General features: G+C 29.6%; 3 protein-coding genes across 3 annotated transcripts; 1 reads left to right on the forward strand and 2 right to left on the reverse strand.

Annotated features, from left to right (window-relative positions):
• Positions 1–1,295: 1,295 nt before the first annotated feature.
• On the reverse strand, positions 1,296–3,114 carry LOC119671013 (peritrophin-48). Its single transcript, XM_038081495.1, has 3 exons — positions 3,025–3,114; positions 2,252–2,889; positions 1,296–2,178 (listed from the first exon to the last, which is right to left on the reverse strand). Exons 1-3 carry the CDS (start codon positions 3,029–3,031, stop codon positions 1,537–1,539), a joined length of 1,287 nt encoding a protein of 428 aa, XP_037937423.1. The 5' UTR covers positions 3,032–3,114; the 3' UTR covers positions 1,296–1,536.
• Positions 3,115–8,743: 5,629 nt separating this feature from the next.
• On the forward strand, positions 8,744–10,360 carry LOC119672623 (peritrophin-48-like). The gene is made up of 2 exons (XM_038083722.1): positions 8,744–8,856; positions 9,286–10,360. The coding sequence occupies exons 1-2, from the start codon at positions 8,853–8,855 to the stop codon at positions 10,353–10,355; spliced, it is 1,074 nt and encodes a 357-aa protein (XP_037939650.1). The 5' UTR covers positions 8,744–8,852; the 3' UTR covers positions 10,356–10,360.
• Positions 10,361–13,715: 3,355 nt separating this feature from the next.
• On the reverse strand, positions 13,716–15,243 carry LOC119672153 (peritrophin-44-like). The gene is made up of 2 exons (XM_038083131.1): positions 15,155–15,243; positions 13,716–14,883 (listed from the first exon to the last, which is right to left on the reverse strand). The coding sequence occupies exons 1-2, from the start codon at positions 15,162–15,164 to the stop codon at positions 13,826–13,828; spliced, it is 1,068 nt and encodes a 355-aa protein (XP_037939059.1). The 5' UTR covers positions 15,165–15,243; the 3' UTR covers positions 13,716–13,825.
• Positions 15,244–16,035: the final 792 nt, after the last annotated feature.

The raw sequence follows: 16,035 nt of genomic DNA on the forward strand, positions 1-16,035 counted from the left end.
TAATAGAGTAAAACATTATATAGCAGTAAACTTTCTTTTGCTACCACCAAACAAAAGCCATTTAACTATACAAATAATGTTTAAATTATCCCTAGTTAAGTACTTCCTTATATAAGGTAGAAGTATGAGTTCCCGAGTTTCGCAGTTATAAATATTGTGACAACAAGTTTCTTGTGTTTCTAGTCAGAGACAACAAGTCATCACCTTAGAGAGACCCATAGTTTGTTACTATTCTCTCTGCGGTGAAGGGATTAGAATATTCCCGAGGTAAGGCATGCCTGTCGTAAGAGGCGACTAAACTCCTGAGACCAATCCCGCACATGTGTGCGAAGTGCGCATGGTACTAAATGGCACGGCTGTCTTTAGCCAGACATTAACTTGAAGTGTAGCTGCAGTTGTTTCGTCTGTTATATTGTTATATTATTAACAATTTTTAATCAGCTGATGAATTAGATTCACAGAATTGTATGACCGATCTGGTTCTTAAATGCATAGCTGTGGTTTTATTTGCAATGATACAAACCTGATTAGGCACTCAATGACGCTCGTAAATTTTTGTATTAAAATTTTTTGAAAGACAATCTTTAGAAATAGAGATATAAGATATATTGTGTTTTATTTGCCTGGAGCAGATTTTATTTCTTGAATAATTGGGTAAATATAATTAAGAATAAAACAAATATATATAAAACATCGATTTTTTAAAAAGTAAAGCAAGTTTCTTGCTCCTTTCTGTTTTATCTGATCTGAATTTTTGAACTTCAGTCGTTTCCAAAATAATTACCTGAAGTTTTTGTATATCAGACATTATGCCACCTTCAAAAGTCAGTGTAACATATTGCAGACATATTTAAACTATTGAACAGTATTCACGAATATTTCTACGATTTCCAGTTGTTTGTTGTTGCTAATGTTAATCCGGATGTTGTGGTGATTTTAAAGTCGTGTTTCGCTAGAATAATACATACTATCGCTAGAAATAAGACTCTGATCTGGTGTCGCAATGGACCTTATTAGTCTATTAGAAAGCTTTTCCATTTTTATCACGAAGTCTCATGGCTTAACATTAGACGAATTTATAAAACTTGAATTATGATTTACTAAATTATATTTCGTATAAACATAAAAATATATTTATAAGTATATCTATGTTGAATTTTGTCACTATACCATTTTAGAAAATAATTTTAATGAACGTTTTCTTTAATTTATTATGTTTAGTATTATTGTTTACTACTTTCAATAAGGTACATGAATTGATTTTGCTTCTATAATAGATTAATATTGCTGCCAAATATTAACAGTAAATTTCGATTTATTAGATAATAATCTTTAAATATATTGTGAACAATTCTATTAAAGTTTCTGAAATAACTCTTATCTATCTCTATTGTTGTTATATGTGTATATTGCAAGTTAGATTTCTTATATTTGCTTTATTTGCATTTGAACGACATAATAACTTCAGAGCTGTATTTATTTTATATAGAATGAAGATATTTTTTTCATAATTTTGTAAAACTCTGCAAGAATAATTTATGCGACAGTCGTTGATGCAACAGTTGTTGAAGCAACTGTGGTTGAAGCAACGGTTGTTGAAGCAGCAGTGGTTGAGGCAACAGTTGTTGAAGCGACAGTAGTTGACGCACCAGTCGTACCAACAGTTGTGGAGGCACCAGTTGTTGATGCTACTGTTGTGCCAGTACCAGGATTAGCAACAGTTGTTGAACCGGGACCAGGTGCTGTTATACCTGAAGTAGTAGCAGTAGTAGCAATAGTAGATGTAGTTCCTGGATCACAGCAAAGGAATTCTGGGTCTTGATTAACGCATGCACCTGCGACTTCATTGAAGTACATTCCAGTAGTGCAGAAACCTGTACCTTGTTCAACACCTTTAACACAGTATAAGTAACCAGTGCAACCGGTAGTCGAGTACATGTTGACAAAGCTTTCTGTAGTACCGTAACAACGATCACAATTGTTACGAGCAAGCAAACGATTAACACAAGTTTGACTGACTGTATCATAATAGAGTCCACTAGAGCACATATAGTATTGGTAGTTACTGCCATCGCATTGGTAGTAACCAGCGCAATTAGAGGCAGCTTTCATTGCATTGAGAGTTGTACATGGACCACCACTGGAAACAGCACCAGCAAGTACGGGATCGTATGTGACCTATAAACAAAGTATATATATTTCGATTTATTTATTATATTTTATTTATAATCTTTTTAGAAATAGAATTTACCTGAGAGCAGTTAGTATCGATTGGATAATCACATTCACCGATTTGCACATTGTAATCAAATCCAGTTGGACAGTCGCCACTGATCATCAAATTATTGGTACATTTATTCCAGCCAGTACAAGAAGTTGGATTACCGAAATACATACCGTTTTGCATGTATGTACATAAATTAATGGAAACAATGCCAGGTGAATCATCACCATTATCTGTTATACCGCATGGTAATTGACTGGCAAAAACACAAGATTGTGAGGCAGTATCAAAGTTTTCACCATATGGACAGCTGCTACGTAAGGCTCCAGTTGCGCTGCAATAGTAAAAATCGCTACAGGTACCAGGTACTGATACCCAAGTACCTACTGTTGCACCCGAACAAGGATCTTCACCATTGCTATAACAATTCATTTCTGATGATGGAACACAAGTTTGATCATCTTTGCTGAAATATTGGGTAGGTGGGCAAGATTGTAATGTGGCTACTCCGCCAAGACATGAATAATATGAGTCACATGAACTGCCAGTGGATATAAGTGTATTATCTGCTACCAATGCGCAAACATGATCCATATTAACTGTTACTTGAGCATTTGAGCTGATGGCCAAAGCCAAAAGAAAGGCGATACGAATTCCGACGCCAGCTGCAATTAAAATTTGTTGTACCATATTAAAATAATATTAGTAGGATTCATTTCAATAATCATATAATTAAAAAAGAAATAAACATACAGTAGTTAGTATGTATACATATATATATCCTTTATCTTTGTACTTACCGAACATTTTGACTTGTTGAATATTTTTTTTACTATTATTTTTTAATTGTACTCAAGTACGTTAAGAAAGAAAATCGTTTTAAAACTGAATTATTTGTATATATCAAACCCGTATTTATATGCTAAACACTTGCCAAAATAATAATTAATTTAAAAAGTGTAAAAATAGTTGACTTTTTACATTTGTCTCAATTGATTTAATAAAAAATTCTTTGCGATAAAATTTTGATATTCCAAGAATTTAAAAAAGAAACTCCAAAATAATTGATCGTAGGAAACTTTCATATATGAACGTCGTGCAAGGTTGCCCAGTATCACTGGGCAATGCCTTCCGATATTAAACTCAAATAGTCAATTTGTCATTAAATGTCAATTGAATCGATATAAATATAGAAAACATATATTTATATGTAATATCTAAACGTAAAAAAAGTAATACATCAGTCCTGAGATATATTTGTTAAGATATCTTCTTTTATTTGTTTTAAGTTTTAAGGTATTATCTCAAGTGGCCACTTGAGCATTTATTAAAAGCCTTATCAACAATTACTAATTAGTTACATTTTTTTCTGCTGAAACTAGTTACTATTCTGATTTTGTTAAAATAATAATTAAATTCATTTAACTAAAGATATTAGTACGATAATTGTGTGCTTTTATTAAATTATAAGGAATTTAAATAAATTGTACGTAAATAAGAAATTTAGCTATTGGATTTATAATTTTAAAAAACATGACAAAAACAAATTTTATATTGCATTTTACAAATTCTATAACTATGTAGAAATATAATATTTCTAATAAAATAATAAACCAAACAGTGAAATTATTGTGCAGTGAAAGCCTAGTTAAATGGATCCTACCATTAGCGAACATTCCTCTCATAAAAGGACACAATATGTTATTTAAATGAATAGTTCTGGTTTCGTCGGTGTTCACTAAAAAAGGATTTATTTTATATTATTAACTAAATTTATTAAATACAAAGCGTGAAACAATATATAAATGCAATATGTTATTTGTTGAATGGTCACTTTAGGAAGCTGATATTTCTATCATAAGCAAAAACTCGACCAAACTATACTTTTAAATTTTCATTTTTATTAAATCAATATCTCAAAATAATTATTTACGAAATAAATTATTTCGTAAATAGTCTCAAAAATAATTATTTATGAATAATTAAATACAAGAATTATTTCCAAGACCACTGATGATGGGTATTTGGCAATACTCGAAACAACTGTATGGTCAGCCAAAAATTCAATTAATTAAAATAATATAAAAAAGAATTTTTGTTGTTGTAGTTCAATACTGTTCGAAAAAATCTCTTTATAAATCAATATTAAAAATTAAAAATATTAACTCACAGTTCAGAAACGTATAGTTGTGAGATATTATCTACTAACTTTACCCACAGATGCAGAGCTAATATACCCATACATATTAATATTCCTTAGGCTTAGAAATTAGAGACTAAGACATATACTTAGTCTTAGTCTTTAAAATTGTATAAAATTTTGATATTTTAAAAATGCATTATACAGTATAATCAACAACAAATTTTCCTGCCTTATTACAAGACAAATATATTATATTTTTCCAGTCATCATTTCTTAGCATAAAAACACAGTATATAGCTTGTTATTAAATACAGGTTTAGTGTAGTTCCCTATCTCATACAGTATCTATCGAGTCTTTTATACCTTGCTTACTTCTCATTTTAACATATACCTTTTCTTATGTATCTTACTATGTATTTAATATTTAAAGGAAAATCATATAAATGAAGACATAGCCTCTATATTGAATTCGTTTTGTTTTTTCAAATTTTACTATATCTTCGCCTGAAGAATGTCTAAAAAACCCATCACTCCCCATGATGTTGTATTTTACATCTCGTTTTCTTACAAGTCAAAATATTTTGCATAGTATTTTCCCTTCGTATACCAGAAATATTTTTTTGAAAAGTCCTCCTTGGCACTTTATGCCACTGTATTCGTTATGCTAATTTTTAATAGAATTTCAAAGCAAATCCTTAGCTATTATGCGATACAGTTCTTTCATGCCTTGCTGCATTAGCTAAGCGTAAAAGACCGACTTTTGTGATATTTTTAAGAAAAATTTTATCAAACAAAACTCGTTTTCTGTGCACAATTCTACGATTTTCAAATGCAAAAAAATTGGGAAATGACGCCTTGAAACGATATAATCATATGCGGGACACAGCTGCATAACCCTGCTAAAGGGTTAATTTAACGAAGATATTCATATGAAATGATAGTTTGTTAAACAAAATCAATCTTAGTTTTTATGTAACAGTAAATATTCGGTATTAGATTTCAGTTATCTGAACTTTATATTGCAAATTGAAGACTCAAATCTTTATGCTATCGGTATGTGTAACATTTTTATGACCATGGAACGAAATTTGATCTACACATGTAGTAGTAGTAGAATTTTGGCTTAATTTATTAATTAACTTTAAAATTTGGTGGATTAAAAAAAATTTTTAAACTCATAATTATATATATAAATTAAATTTATGTCGTTTTCCATAAATTAGATTTATTAAGCGTAATAAAATTACGTTCATTATTTTATTATTTAAAAATAATAAAATTATTGCTCGAAAATTTTATGTTAGTGCTTTATTGCAGTCTTATTTTTGAATCGAAATCATGTATTTATGTTGGCAAATATAAGTGAATATTGCTATGTAAGGCTTAAATCCCAAAAACCTTGAGTAAATCTATTTAGGAGTAACAGTAAACAGTTCAATATACCAGTTGAGACCTAAAACAAAAATCAAAACCGAAAAATTATGAAAGAGGAAAAAGTAAATTGAAAAAAAACAAAATTAATTTTAAGACATTATCTATTAAATTAATAACTCTTTTTTATATTTGATTTACATTAATACATATATAGTATAAAATTTTATTTTTATTTTAAATATGTATCTCTACCTTAACAATTTTAGTTCCTAACCAATTATTCTTTTAAGCATTAAATGGAAATAAATAATGGAAACAATTAAAAATAAAAATATAATTAATTAATTCAATTATTCTATAGCTGGTTTATGATTTCGTTGTAATATAAACACTAATATAAATAAAATTAAGAAAACTCCAGAAAAATGTGCGAACCTTGGGTCAGTTGATTAAAGGGCGCTGACTCTGAGGTGCAAATTTGGCAGGGTACGAGTTCGATTTCTGGTACTTGCCACCGATGATGGCTATTTGGCAATACTCCAAGCAGCTGTAAGGTCAACCAAAAATTCAATTAATTAAAATAATATAAAAATGAATTTTTGTTGTTGTAGTTCACTACTTTTCCAAAAAACCTCTTTAAAAATGTTTTTTTTTTGTTATTAGCTAGTTTGTTTTTATCCCACAAATATTATTACAAATTAATATAAATGATGGGTTTTTGCAGAAATATCAATAATAAAAGTGATATATGACTGATCACCTGCAAGTAATTTCATATATTATATTCTATTTTTTAAAATAATTTATATTTATTAATTCAAAATATTATTTCCGAACAAAGTTACAAAGTCGAACTTTCAATTATAGAACTTATACTATATTTAGAAATTATTTTGGGAAATTTCACATTATTCGAAATTTAAGGGGTTACGATATACATAGTTATTTTTGTACAATATTTACCAAAAGGATACATATATATATATTCGTTTTGATATATGAATATAAGTATATATTTTACTATGATTGAAATTTTGTAGTATTTCAAATAAATTATTATTTATTTTATTAATTGTTTTTAAAATAGAAAATGCGTAGTTCATGTTTATTTTGAACTGTCAAATTTTATCAAATATTTATTTTATAACACATGATAAATAAATATTTTTTGTATAAATAGCCGTAATAAACAAAATATACTATACCGGTTTATTAGAATTTAATAAGCCTTTAAAAATTTATTTTTGTATAATATTTTTGCACATTTATTGAAAATTATTAACTCGACTTATTGTTAAAGTCACAACATTTATGTTAATTTATTGTTTATATATATTTTTACAGAAATATATATATATACTTATATACATATAAACCTATGTACTCAAATATTTATACATATTATATATTTTAATATAACTAACTCTCCAAATCCCATGAGGAACATTACTATTGTTATTAATGGTATTAGGTGGAGAAGACTATATTTCCCAACTCAGATGGTGTATTGTACTAACGACAAATGTTAATGGACGTGATCATATTTTGTAAGTCAGAGCATGTTTAAAGCATGTATATAAATGTATATATCTACATATATATCTATATATGTATACAGTAATTTTAATATTCATATCAGAAAAGTAGCACGCTCTACTCTCTGATATACCTATTTTGTTAAGATTGTACCTCAACTCGCAGTAAGCTGTCAGTAGGTCAGTAAGACTTTTAATATCTCTTTACTCATCGAAAGGATTATATTTGAGTCAGAATTCTATGGGTTAATTAATCTGTCAGTAAATTTTGACCATTACAGTTTTTTAAGAGATTTTTGATATGGGACTCCATAAAATATTTCAGTCAATTTGCTCATTAAAATTTCAAATTTATTTAGAAATATTTATTTATACTTATTTATTTACAAGTCTGCGAATAATATAACTACATATAAAGTCACGTATATTTGTGTGTTTATATATTTTCAGCAATTAGTAACTGTCTATATGTGAACAGTAACTCGTGGTTAAGGATTGCGTTGCCATGAATACTTTTAAAATACAGGTGATGTTGCCAATATGTGAATATATAAGCTCTCATTGGCATATATAAGTGATGTTTCAGCAATCGTATTGAACAATTCAATTTTTGAACCGAAGTCAATTGATTGAAGATCTTCTCATTTTATTAAGAGTTAGAAGACTTCTTTTGGCTTTGTGAGTATATTCTAGATTTGTCATTAACTGTAGTGAACACTTTAGTTCCTTCAGCAACTAGATTTGGGAAATCATTATTATTACCTACTTCGAACTTAGTGGTATTTGTAATATTTCGCAGCTGGTAGTCAATCTTATGGACATATTAGATCCTATGTGATATTATAATTACCTTATTTACTTATTATTACTTATTTAACTTTCTTGCAAGCTGCAAGTTGGAGTTTCAAGTAAAACGTGTTCTTTGATGAGTTTTTAGATATGTTTACACTAACGAATGTATAGCCATAGTTTTCATATGTAAACGCCTTTTCCTGTTGAAAAGGTTGTATAAATGACACCCTTCAAAAAAGTGCTGCTACGTAGCATGAGTTAAAGAATAAGTTGGTATTGACTAATTCTACTTTATATATAGACTTTATATTTATTCAATAATAAGTGAATCTTTTTTTAAATAATTATAACTTTTTAATATGAAATATTTAATTAATTTGTTTTATTAAAACAAAATTTAATTAACTTTAAAATCGAGTTAAATAGTAAATAAATACATTTTTTAGTTGCTATTTCTGAAAGTAGGGTAAAATAATTGCTTTGTAATATATAGGAACACCTAAAAGTAATTAATCTGTTCTGTCTTCAGATATAATTTTACTGTCTAAATGGATTTTCAAAAATTTATATCATGTTCAATGTGCAAATAAACGTAAGACATCATCGTAAAAATTAACTATATATAAAATATATTTTAGTAGCATTTCTCGGAAAGAAATTTAGTTTGATGGACAGTATCGAACGGGTAGTATTTAAGGCTTTGGCTGCAGCGTAAGTTATAAACTAAAAATTCAAAACTTGATAGACAAACTTACGCGACGCTTCTTAATATTTGACGTTTAAAATGTGTAAGTTAAACTTATGGAAATAAATTTGTTTATAAACTTCATCTGAATATTTAACAACAATTATATTCTATTATGATATCGCATATAGTTATGTTATCTGAGAATTTCAGATTAGTGTACTATTGTAAAACTTGTAAAATAATTATATGACCTTATAAAAAAAAATCATACAAAACAAATAAAAAGTAAAATTATAAAATGATTTTAAATTAAAAATATAAAGAAATAATAAATAATTAAAAAATTTAAAGTAATTTCCTTGCAAATTTTTTATTGCTCATATGTTATAATAAACGACATTCCTAAAATGTGAAATTTACTCTTAAGTTTATGCGAGTTCATACGAGTTCATAAACTAGCATATTTCTTTTATCTTCAAAATATTTTGTTATATGCAATAAGTATTTCTTTTATTTTATTTTTCTTCAGTTTTGATAAAATCGTTTTCCGCAACGCTTTTTCTATGCTTCATCTTAGCAGGAAACACAAAAGCTGATTTCGATCCGAATCTCATATGTGAACTACTGCCTGACAACACAAAAATAAGAGATCCACGTGCCTGTAACGCTTGGATAGAGTGCACAAATAATGAAGCTGTTAGTGGTACTTGTGATGGTGAGCTTTTCTATGATCGTGAGACTGAAGAATGCGTTTCACCCGACAGTATAAAATGCATATCTAGTAATCCCTGTGCTGCAACAGCTGGCACTGATGGTTTCGTAGCAGATCCCTATTCCTGTAACGGCTACTATTATTGTAGTGCAGGAAATGCAGCACATGGAGAGTGCTCATCTGGTATGAATTTCAATCCAGGCACGCAAGATTGTATACGTAATTTTCCCTGCCCTGCCAAATTAAATCCGGACAGTTATTGTAATATTGTGCCTGATGGTGTTTTTATTAAGAACTCTACCGATTGCATTGGCTGGCAAATGTGCTGGCAAGGTGTAGTTATTAATGGCACTTGCCCTGATTACTTTTATTTCAATCGGCTAACCAGCAAATGTGATTATCCACAAAATGTTGACTGTATACAACCAACAACGGAACCACCAACAATGCCTGCTGGGGAATCCTGCACAAATATTAATGATTTCATCTCAGATGGTTACTCATGTAATGGTTACTTTTTGTGTCGTTCCTTAAAAGCAGGAACTACTGACGACTACGACTTAGTACATGGTGTTTGTGATAATGGACGGTTCTTTAGCCCTGAAAATGGTGGTGCTTGTGTTAATCGAACACAGATCTATTGTCCTTACAATCGTTGTGTTGATATTGGCTATGGAGGTATTAAGCTGGTTAATGAGTCGAGCGATGATTGCACTGGATTTGCTTTATGCCAAAATGGTGAACAAATCAGTGCTGGTACTTGTCCCGATGGTGAATATTTCAATGAAGTGACTCAGCTTTGTACAACAGAAGTTATATCTTTTCCGGCATGCGCGTTATCTGCGGAAGAAACAACAACAGAGCCAACAACAATAGTCACTGAATAAATTTTATATAATAAGTATAATTAACAAAAGTTAATAAAATTTTAAAATTTAACATACACCAAGTTTTTATTGGTAATGTTGTCGTTGCATTAGTGTAGTTCATTTAACTCTGGTAGTCTGTTTTTTATCAAATTCTATTCATTTATTTGAATTGACCATGATTGATGTTCTGAATATTATTATCGAAGGTTGTGGTGGTAGCATTCTGATAAGCTTTGTCGTGCTATTATACATTGAAATAATTGTGTGCTACCGGTGAATGCCGGAAGCAGTAACTATGTGTTCTCTGAAGTATTGAGATAGTTTTCAAAAAAAATATAAAAGTTACTTTCTACCTGAAATCTTATCTTAAAATTATTTATATATTCACAAAGCAAGTTGTGGGGTAAATCGATAAGTATATGCTTAATAAAAGGTATATTTATTATTTTACCAAGTATTGGTAAATAACTGAAAAAATTAAATCAATATAATCTCTTAAGTGATATACATTTGATATCAGTCTCCGGTTTAGATTTGTAGATGGGTGCATGCATAATTAATATATTTCTATACTTGATTAACCAATTTAAGTTCTTCAAAACAAGTTGTTTATGGTATTTCTTCAAGTAACTTATTTTTGTTTGAGAAGTAACTTAGTGCTGAGCACTTCAAAACTGGTGTGCAACTTCTCAAAGATCTTGCTGAAAAGAATATGGTTCATTAAATATGGATCACAGAACACAACGGATTTGAGGGAAACGAGAAAGCCTATGTATTAACCAGAAAAGGGGCGGCCTCATACTGTATTGGGCTAGTACAGTATGAGACAGTATAAGAATGAGAATTCTGTGGTTCTTCATGAAGCTTTTCTAAACTTAAAATTAGTGAATGACTGAAAAAAGCAGCTTAGACTGATTAAGATAATGTAATTGCCTGCAGACAAGCTAAAGAATTCATGCCAAATCGATCAAAAGCTAGAACTAGGGAGTTTCTAATGCTGAACAGAAAAGGTATCCGATTTGTCACAAGGTTTCTTACTGAACATTTCGGAGTCAAAAAACATATATCGAATTTTGGTTTTACAAAGGACGATAGCCTTTGTAATACATTCTATGCCACTGTTATAGTCTCGACAGATTCAGACTTCGGTACTTATCAACTGCCTATCCACATAAATCGGAATTGGGCAACATCTCTACAAGGAACATAATGACATTTTTAACTGCTACGTAACTGTGGAACTAAAGTGGGGTTCGTCACAATAATCCTCAGAGAATGCAGAAACATGGTGACATTATTCCCAATCCATTCAAAACCTAATCTAATCTAATTTAGTACTGAAGTTATAAGAAAACATTCAATTCCTTTAGTAAACGACTTATAAAATATTTTTAAATACATTTTTGTTTTGTGTGTTCTTGATATATATTTACTGATTATTTCTATATTTTATTTTTTGAAAATTGAAAATAAATCTTATAATATTTTAAATATTTAAAATAATTTTCACTTTAAAAAAATGATAAAAACTTTTCTTGTTAAGTTATATCACTTAACATATTTGGATAAGAGAAAACTAAGAATATGTTTTTGTATCAAATACTTTATAACATTATTTGAAAGAGTTGGAATATCCGGATAAACTATCCAAAGTAGCTCTTAGTCATTCTAAGAATGACTACTGTTTGAGTTTATTTAGAAACTAATATAAATTTGTAATGCCTTCAAAGTACTTTCTGTCAACAAACAAATCTCTCGAGCGTCTTGGGACCCACGTCACTGTTAACAATTATGAGTTTGAAGTTGTGAAAGACTTTGTTTATTTTGGAACTAGTGTAAACATCAAAAATGACGTCAACCTAGAGACTCAACGAAGCAACACTCTTGGCAACAGATCTTACTTCGGACTAAGTAGGCAATTGAAAAATAAAGCCCTCTCTCGACAAACAAAAATCACGCTCTAAAAATCACTTATCAGGCCTGTCCTGCTGTAAGGTGTAGAAGCTTGAACAATTACCAACAGTGATGCAAAGACGTTATTAGCATTCGAGGGAAAAATTTTTCGGAATATTTATAGTCCCTTACGCGTTGGCGACGAGTATCAAATTAGATGAAACGATGAGCTGTATGAGTCCTTTCGCATCTTCGGAGTGGGTGGCCAACGATTTAAGGGCGCTTGATACTGCCAACTGGCGACAACAAGCAAGTAATTTGGCTGACTGGCGGAGGCTATTCAACGCGGCCAAGGACGACTCAAGTCTGTAATGCTCAGCTAAGTAAATAAGTAAGGTTTCAAATGTTCTAACTACACAAGAAGACCTTTTTGATGTCTTTACGCACTTTATTTGTTTATTATAAATATATTTTCGGGGTAATAAATATATATAAACCACAGATGTCGATGATTACTGTCATTGTGACAACACAATGTCTCCGCCACAAATTCAATTTGGTAAACCTGACATTTATAATCCAAGACTTGATAATTTAAGTAGACGTTGGACTTGTTCATTGTTATATTATTGTCATGTATGATATGTCTAAGTTTTTAGAACAATTATATATTAATATTTTTAAATTATAAATATTTATTATTTATAATAATTTTAATGGTTATGATGGTTTCAATATATTTGTAATAAATCTAAAATGTCATAGAAAATTTAAATAAAATTTTTGATTTAATTAATGAAGACATAAGTATTTATACATATGTTTAATGTAAATCATTCAATCATCTAACATGCTACACAGTTTTTGGAAATTATTTTCATATCATAACTTATCGACTAAAAATTATTTGCACGGTGCTAATCAATTAATTTAAAAAATTGGTTCATAAAACTTGTATCAATGAACCGATGAATTCCAGAAATGGTTCGATTAAAAATTAAATCAGTAACATGTATTCGAGCCAAATGAGTAATAAGTTTGAAATATCTTGTTTTGTGATAATGTCAATGATAATAACAAAGTTCAAGTTCTTGATAAGCAAACATGTACGGCCAAACGATATGGCTAAAGTTCTTCTACCGCGCGAAGTTCTCGAGGCGGCCTATGACAAGTGAAAACAGGTTCAATGAGTTGTGAAATAGGCGTGTTGTTTCTAATCTTCAGTATTTGTACTGAATGAATTTCCCTACAATCATTATTGGCTATTGTTTATCTCAACTCAGATATGAAACAATAGCAATAAATTATTCACTTAATTAGCTTGCATAAAAAATCCAAAAAAGCAAAGCTTGCAATTATATTGGTTCAATGTAGTGGTTATAGTGGTTCAATAATCTATGAATTCTGGGAAATTATAAATATTTTATTTTTAAAAGTAGATTTTAATTTTTGTACTATGTTTTTTTATTAAATACAAAAGATTAGTCGTTTTGATCTATTTATTTCTTTGAGTAAAACTAGCAAATGTATATTTCCCATCACCAAATAAAATTTTATGTATTATATATTATATAAATTATGTTTACAAATTGCATTTAAGCTTGGCAGGCTACATAGTTAATATTCTGTGGCGTACAACCCTGCGTACGTTCATCGAAGAAGTATTTCGATGGGCATGTACCACTGCTAACAGCTTCGCCGTTACTGCAACGTGCGTATGATGTACAGTCACCAGCAATGTTGACATATTTGTTACCCATGCCTTCGCAACGATCCAATAAACATTTAACATTTAAACGATCTCGGCACGTCCAGTTATCAGGATCGAAGAACAGGCCTTCGTCACATTGAATATGTTTTGGATCACGATCCCGACTGCCATCAGCTTTCTTTGCGCAAATATAATAACCACTACATGAAACGCCATCAGGGAAATAACCATAACGTGGTTCAGCCTTTGTACCGCAAATGGTACTTTCTGGTTCTGGTTTTTTGGCAGATGGCAAACATACAACTTCATCTCTAGGTACACATTTTCCTTTTATATGATCATAAGCGCTGTCTCTGTCACATTCATATAGGGTAAGTACACCACCACTGCATTGATAATAATTCACACATTCATCTTCATTGGCGAAAAATGAATTATCTGGTACTGAACGACAAACTGGACTGATTGCTGCACTTTCTGGTTTCTTAGGGCACGTATATTCATGTGGATATACGCAAGCGGATTTCTGTGGACTGAATACTAAATCACTTGGACATTTTGCACGTATTTCGGTGCCATTTTGGCAGTAAATGTAACCATTGCAATTATTGCTATCTGGCAAGAAAGCACCATCATTTTTAAGGGTACAAGCAGTATGTGTATCTATTTTGTTTAGGTAGGGACAATCGACTTCATCTTTATACATACAGCGTCCATTATCTTTATTATAATAAAGACCAAGTACGCAAGAACCTTCTTCTTTATCTTCACCACCTGGCGTTGTTGAGCAGCGAACCCAATTTGTGCAAGTTTTAGGACGCAGAATTATGGAACCAGGTGGCATAACAGCACATATTTCTTCAACACTTGGTGTTTTTGTTGTATTCACATTGGCAGCCGTCAATCCGAAAAGTGCTATAAATAGCACTAATAAAGGTTTGGCTATGAAAGAAATAATTTTAGAAAATAAGTATTTTCAATTAAAAAAATGTGTTTTAAATGTTTTAAAGTCAGAGACACGATTAATTTATATTTTGATTTCAATAATAAATTGCTGTTCCATATATTGTATAATTTGAATAATTGAGTTTTTCTTATTAATTTTTTTTCGAATATCATCACATACGATAACATAAATTTTATATTTAATTAATTCAATATTTCATGAAATATTATTCCTTGTTCTTGTTTTTTAATTTTTTCACTGACTTACCAAAAGTCATCTGGGATTGTATATTTTTAGTATTCCTGGTAATATATTTCAGATTTTTATTTCAGTACTTCACAAATTGGGAAATATAATTCAACTGACAAAATTTTCATCAAACTTCTTTAAATATGAAATTTTTGCTTAAAAACTCTTCATTTTTATTTTGTATAGAAATTAAGAAAGAACTTCTGATAAAAATTCAATCAAATCATTGAAAATAAAATACAAAAATAAAAATTCACAAAATTTTTATATCACAATGTTCTTAAAATCTTAATGTACGCATCTATTCTATCAGTTCGCTTCCATGAGGGGAAATGAGTATTGTCATCGATGATGTACTGCATTGTATCTATGTTGTTGATCTGTTATAAGATATAATATATTTATCTGATCAATGTGATTTTTCCCTGTTTTTGCAGTTAGGCCAGGAAGTATTTAAATTATCTACAGATTCTAGCGAAATATAAAAGAATTTCCAATAATTCAATTGATTATTCATTAATGATATGTTTTTAGTAATAATTAATATTAATAATCAAATATATTGGACAGTTTCAAATACATTAACCAAAATATTTCATTAAATAGAGAAAACAAAGAAATTGTATTATACATATAAATAAAAATATATTATTGAGATTATTTGAAATAACATAGTATCGAATAATCAATTTATTATACATATGCAAACATCATTCATACCAGGTGTATATTAGGGTTAGCATTCGCACATATGAAGTAAATCCAGGAATTAATAATTTGTTAACAATATATATATGACTAGTAGATGACCCGGCGAACTCTGTTCCGCCTTAAAGGCAATAAATAAGCAGTTTTTTTTTAATTGGAAAAAATACAAAAAAAAAAAAATACCTACATTA

Source organism: Teleopsis dalmanni, chromosome 1 (assembly GCF_002237135.1).
Source record: "Teleopsis dalmanni isolate 2A chromosome 1, ASM223713v2, whole genome shotgun sequence".
Lineage (NCBI taxonomy): Eukaryota > Metazoa > Arthropoda > Insecta > Diptera > Diopsidae > Teleopsis > Teleopsis dalmanni.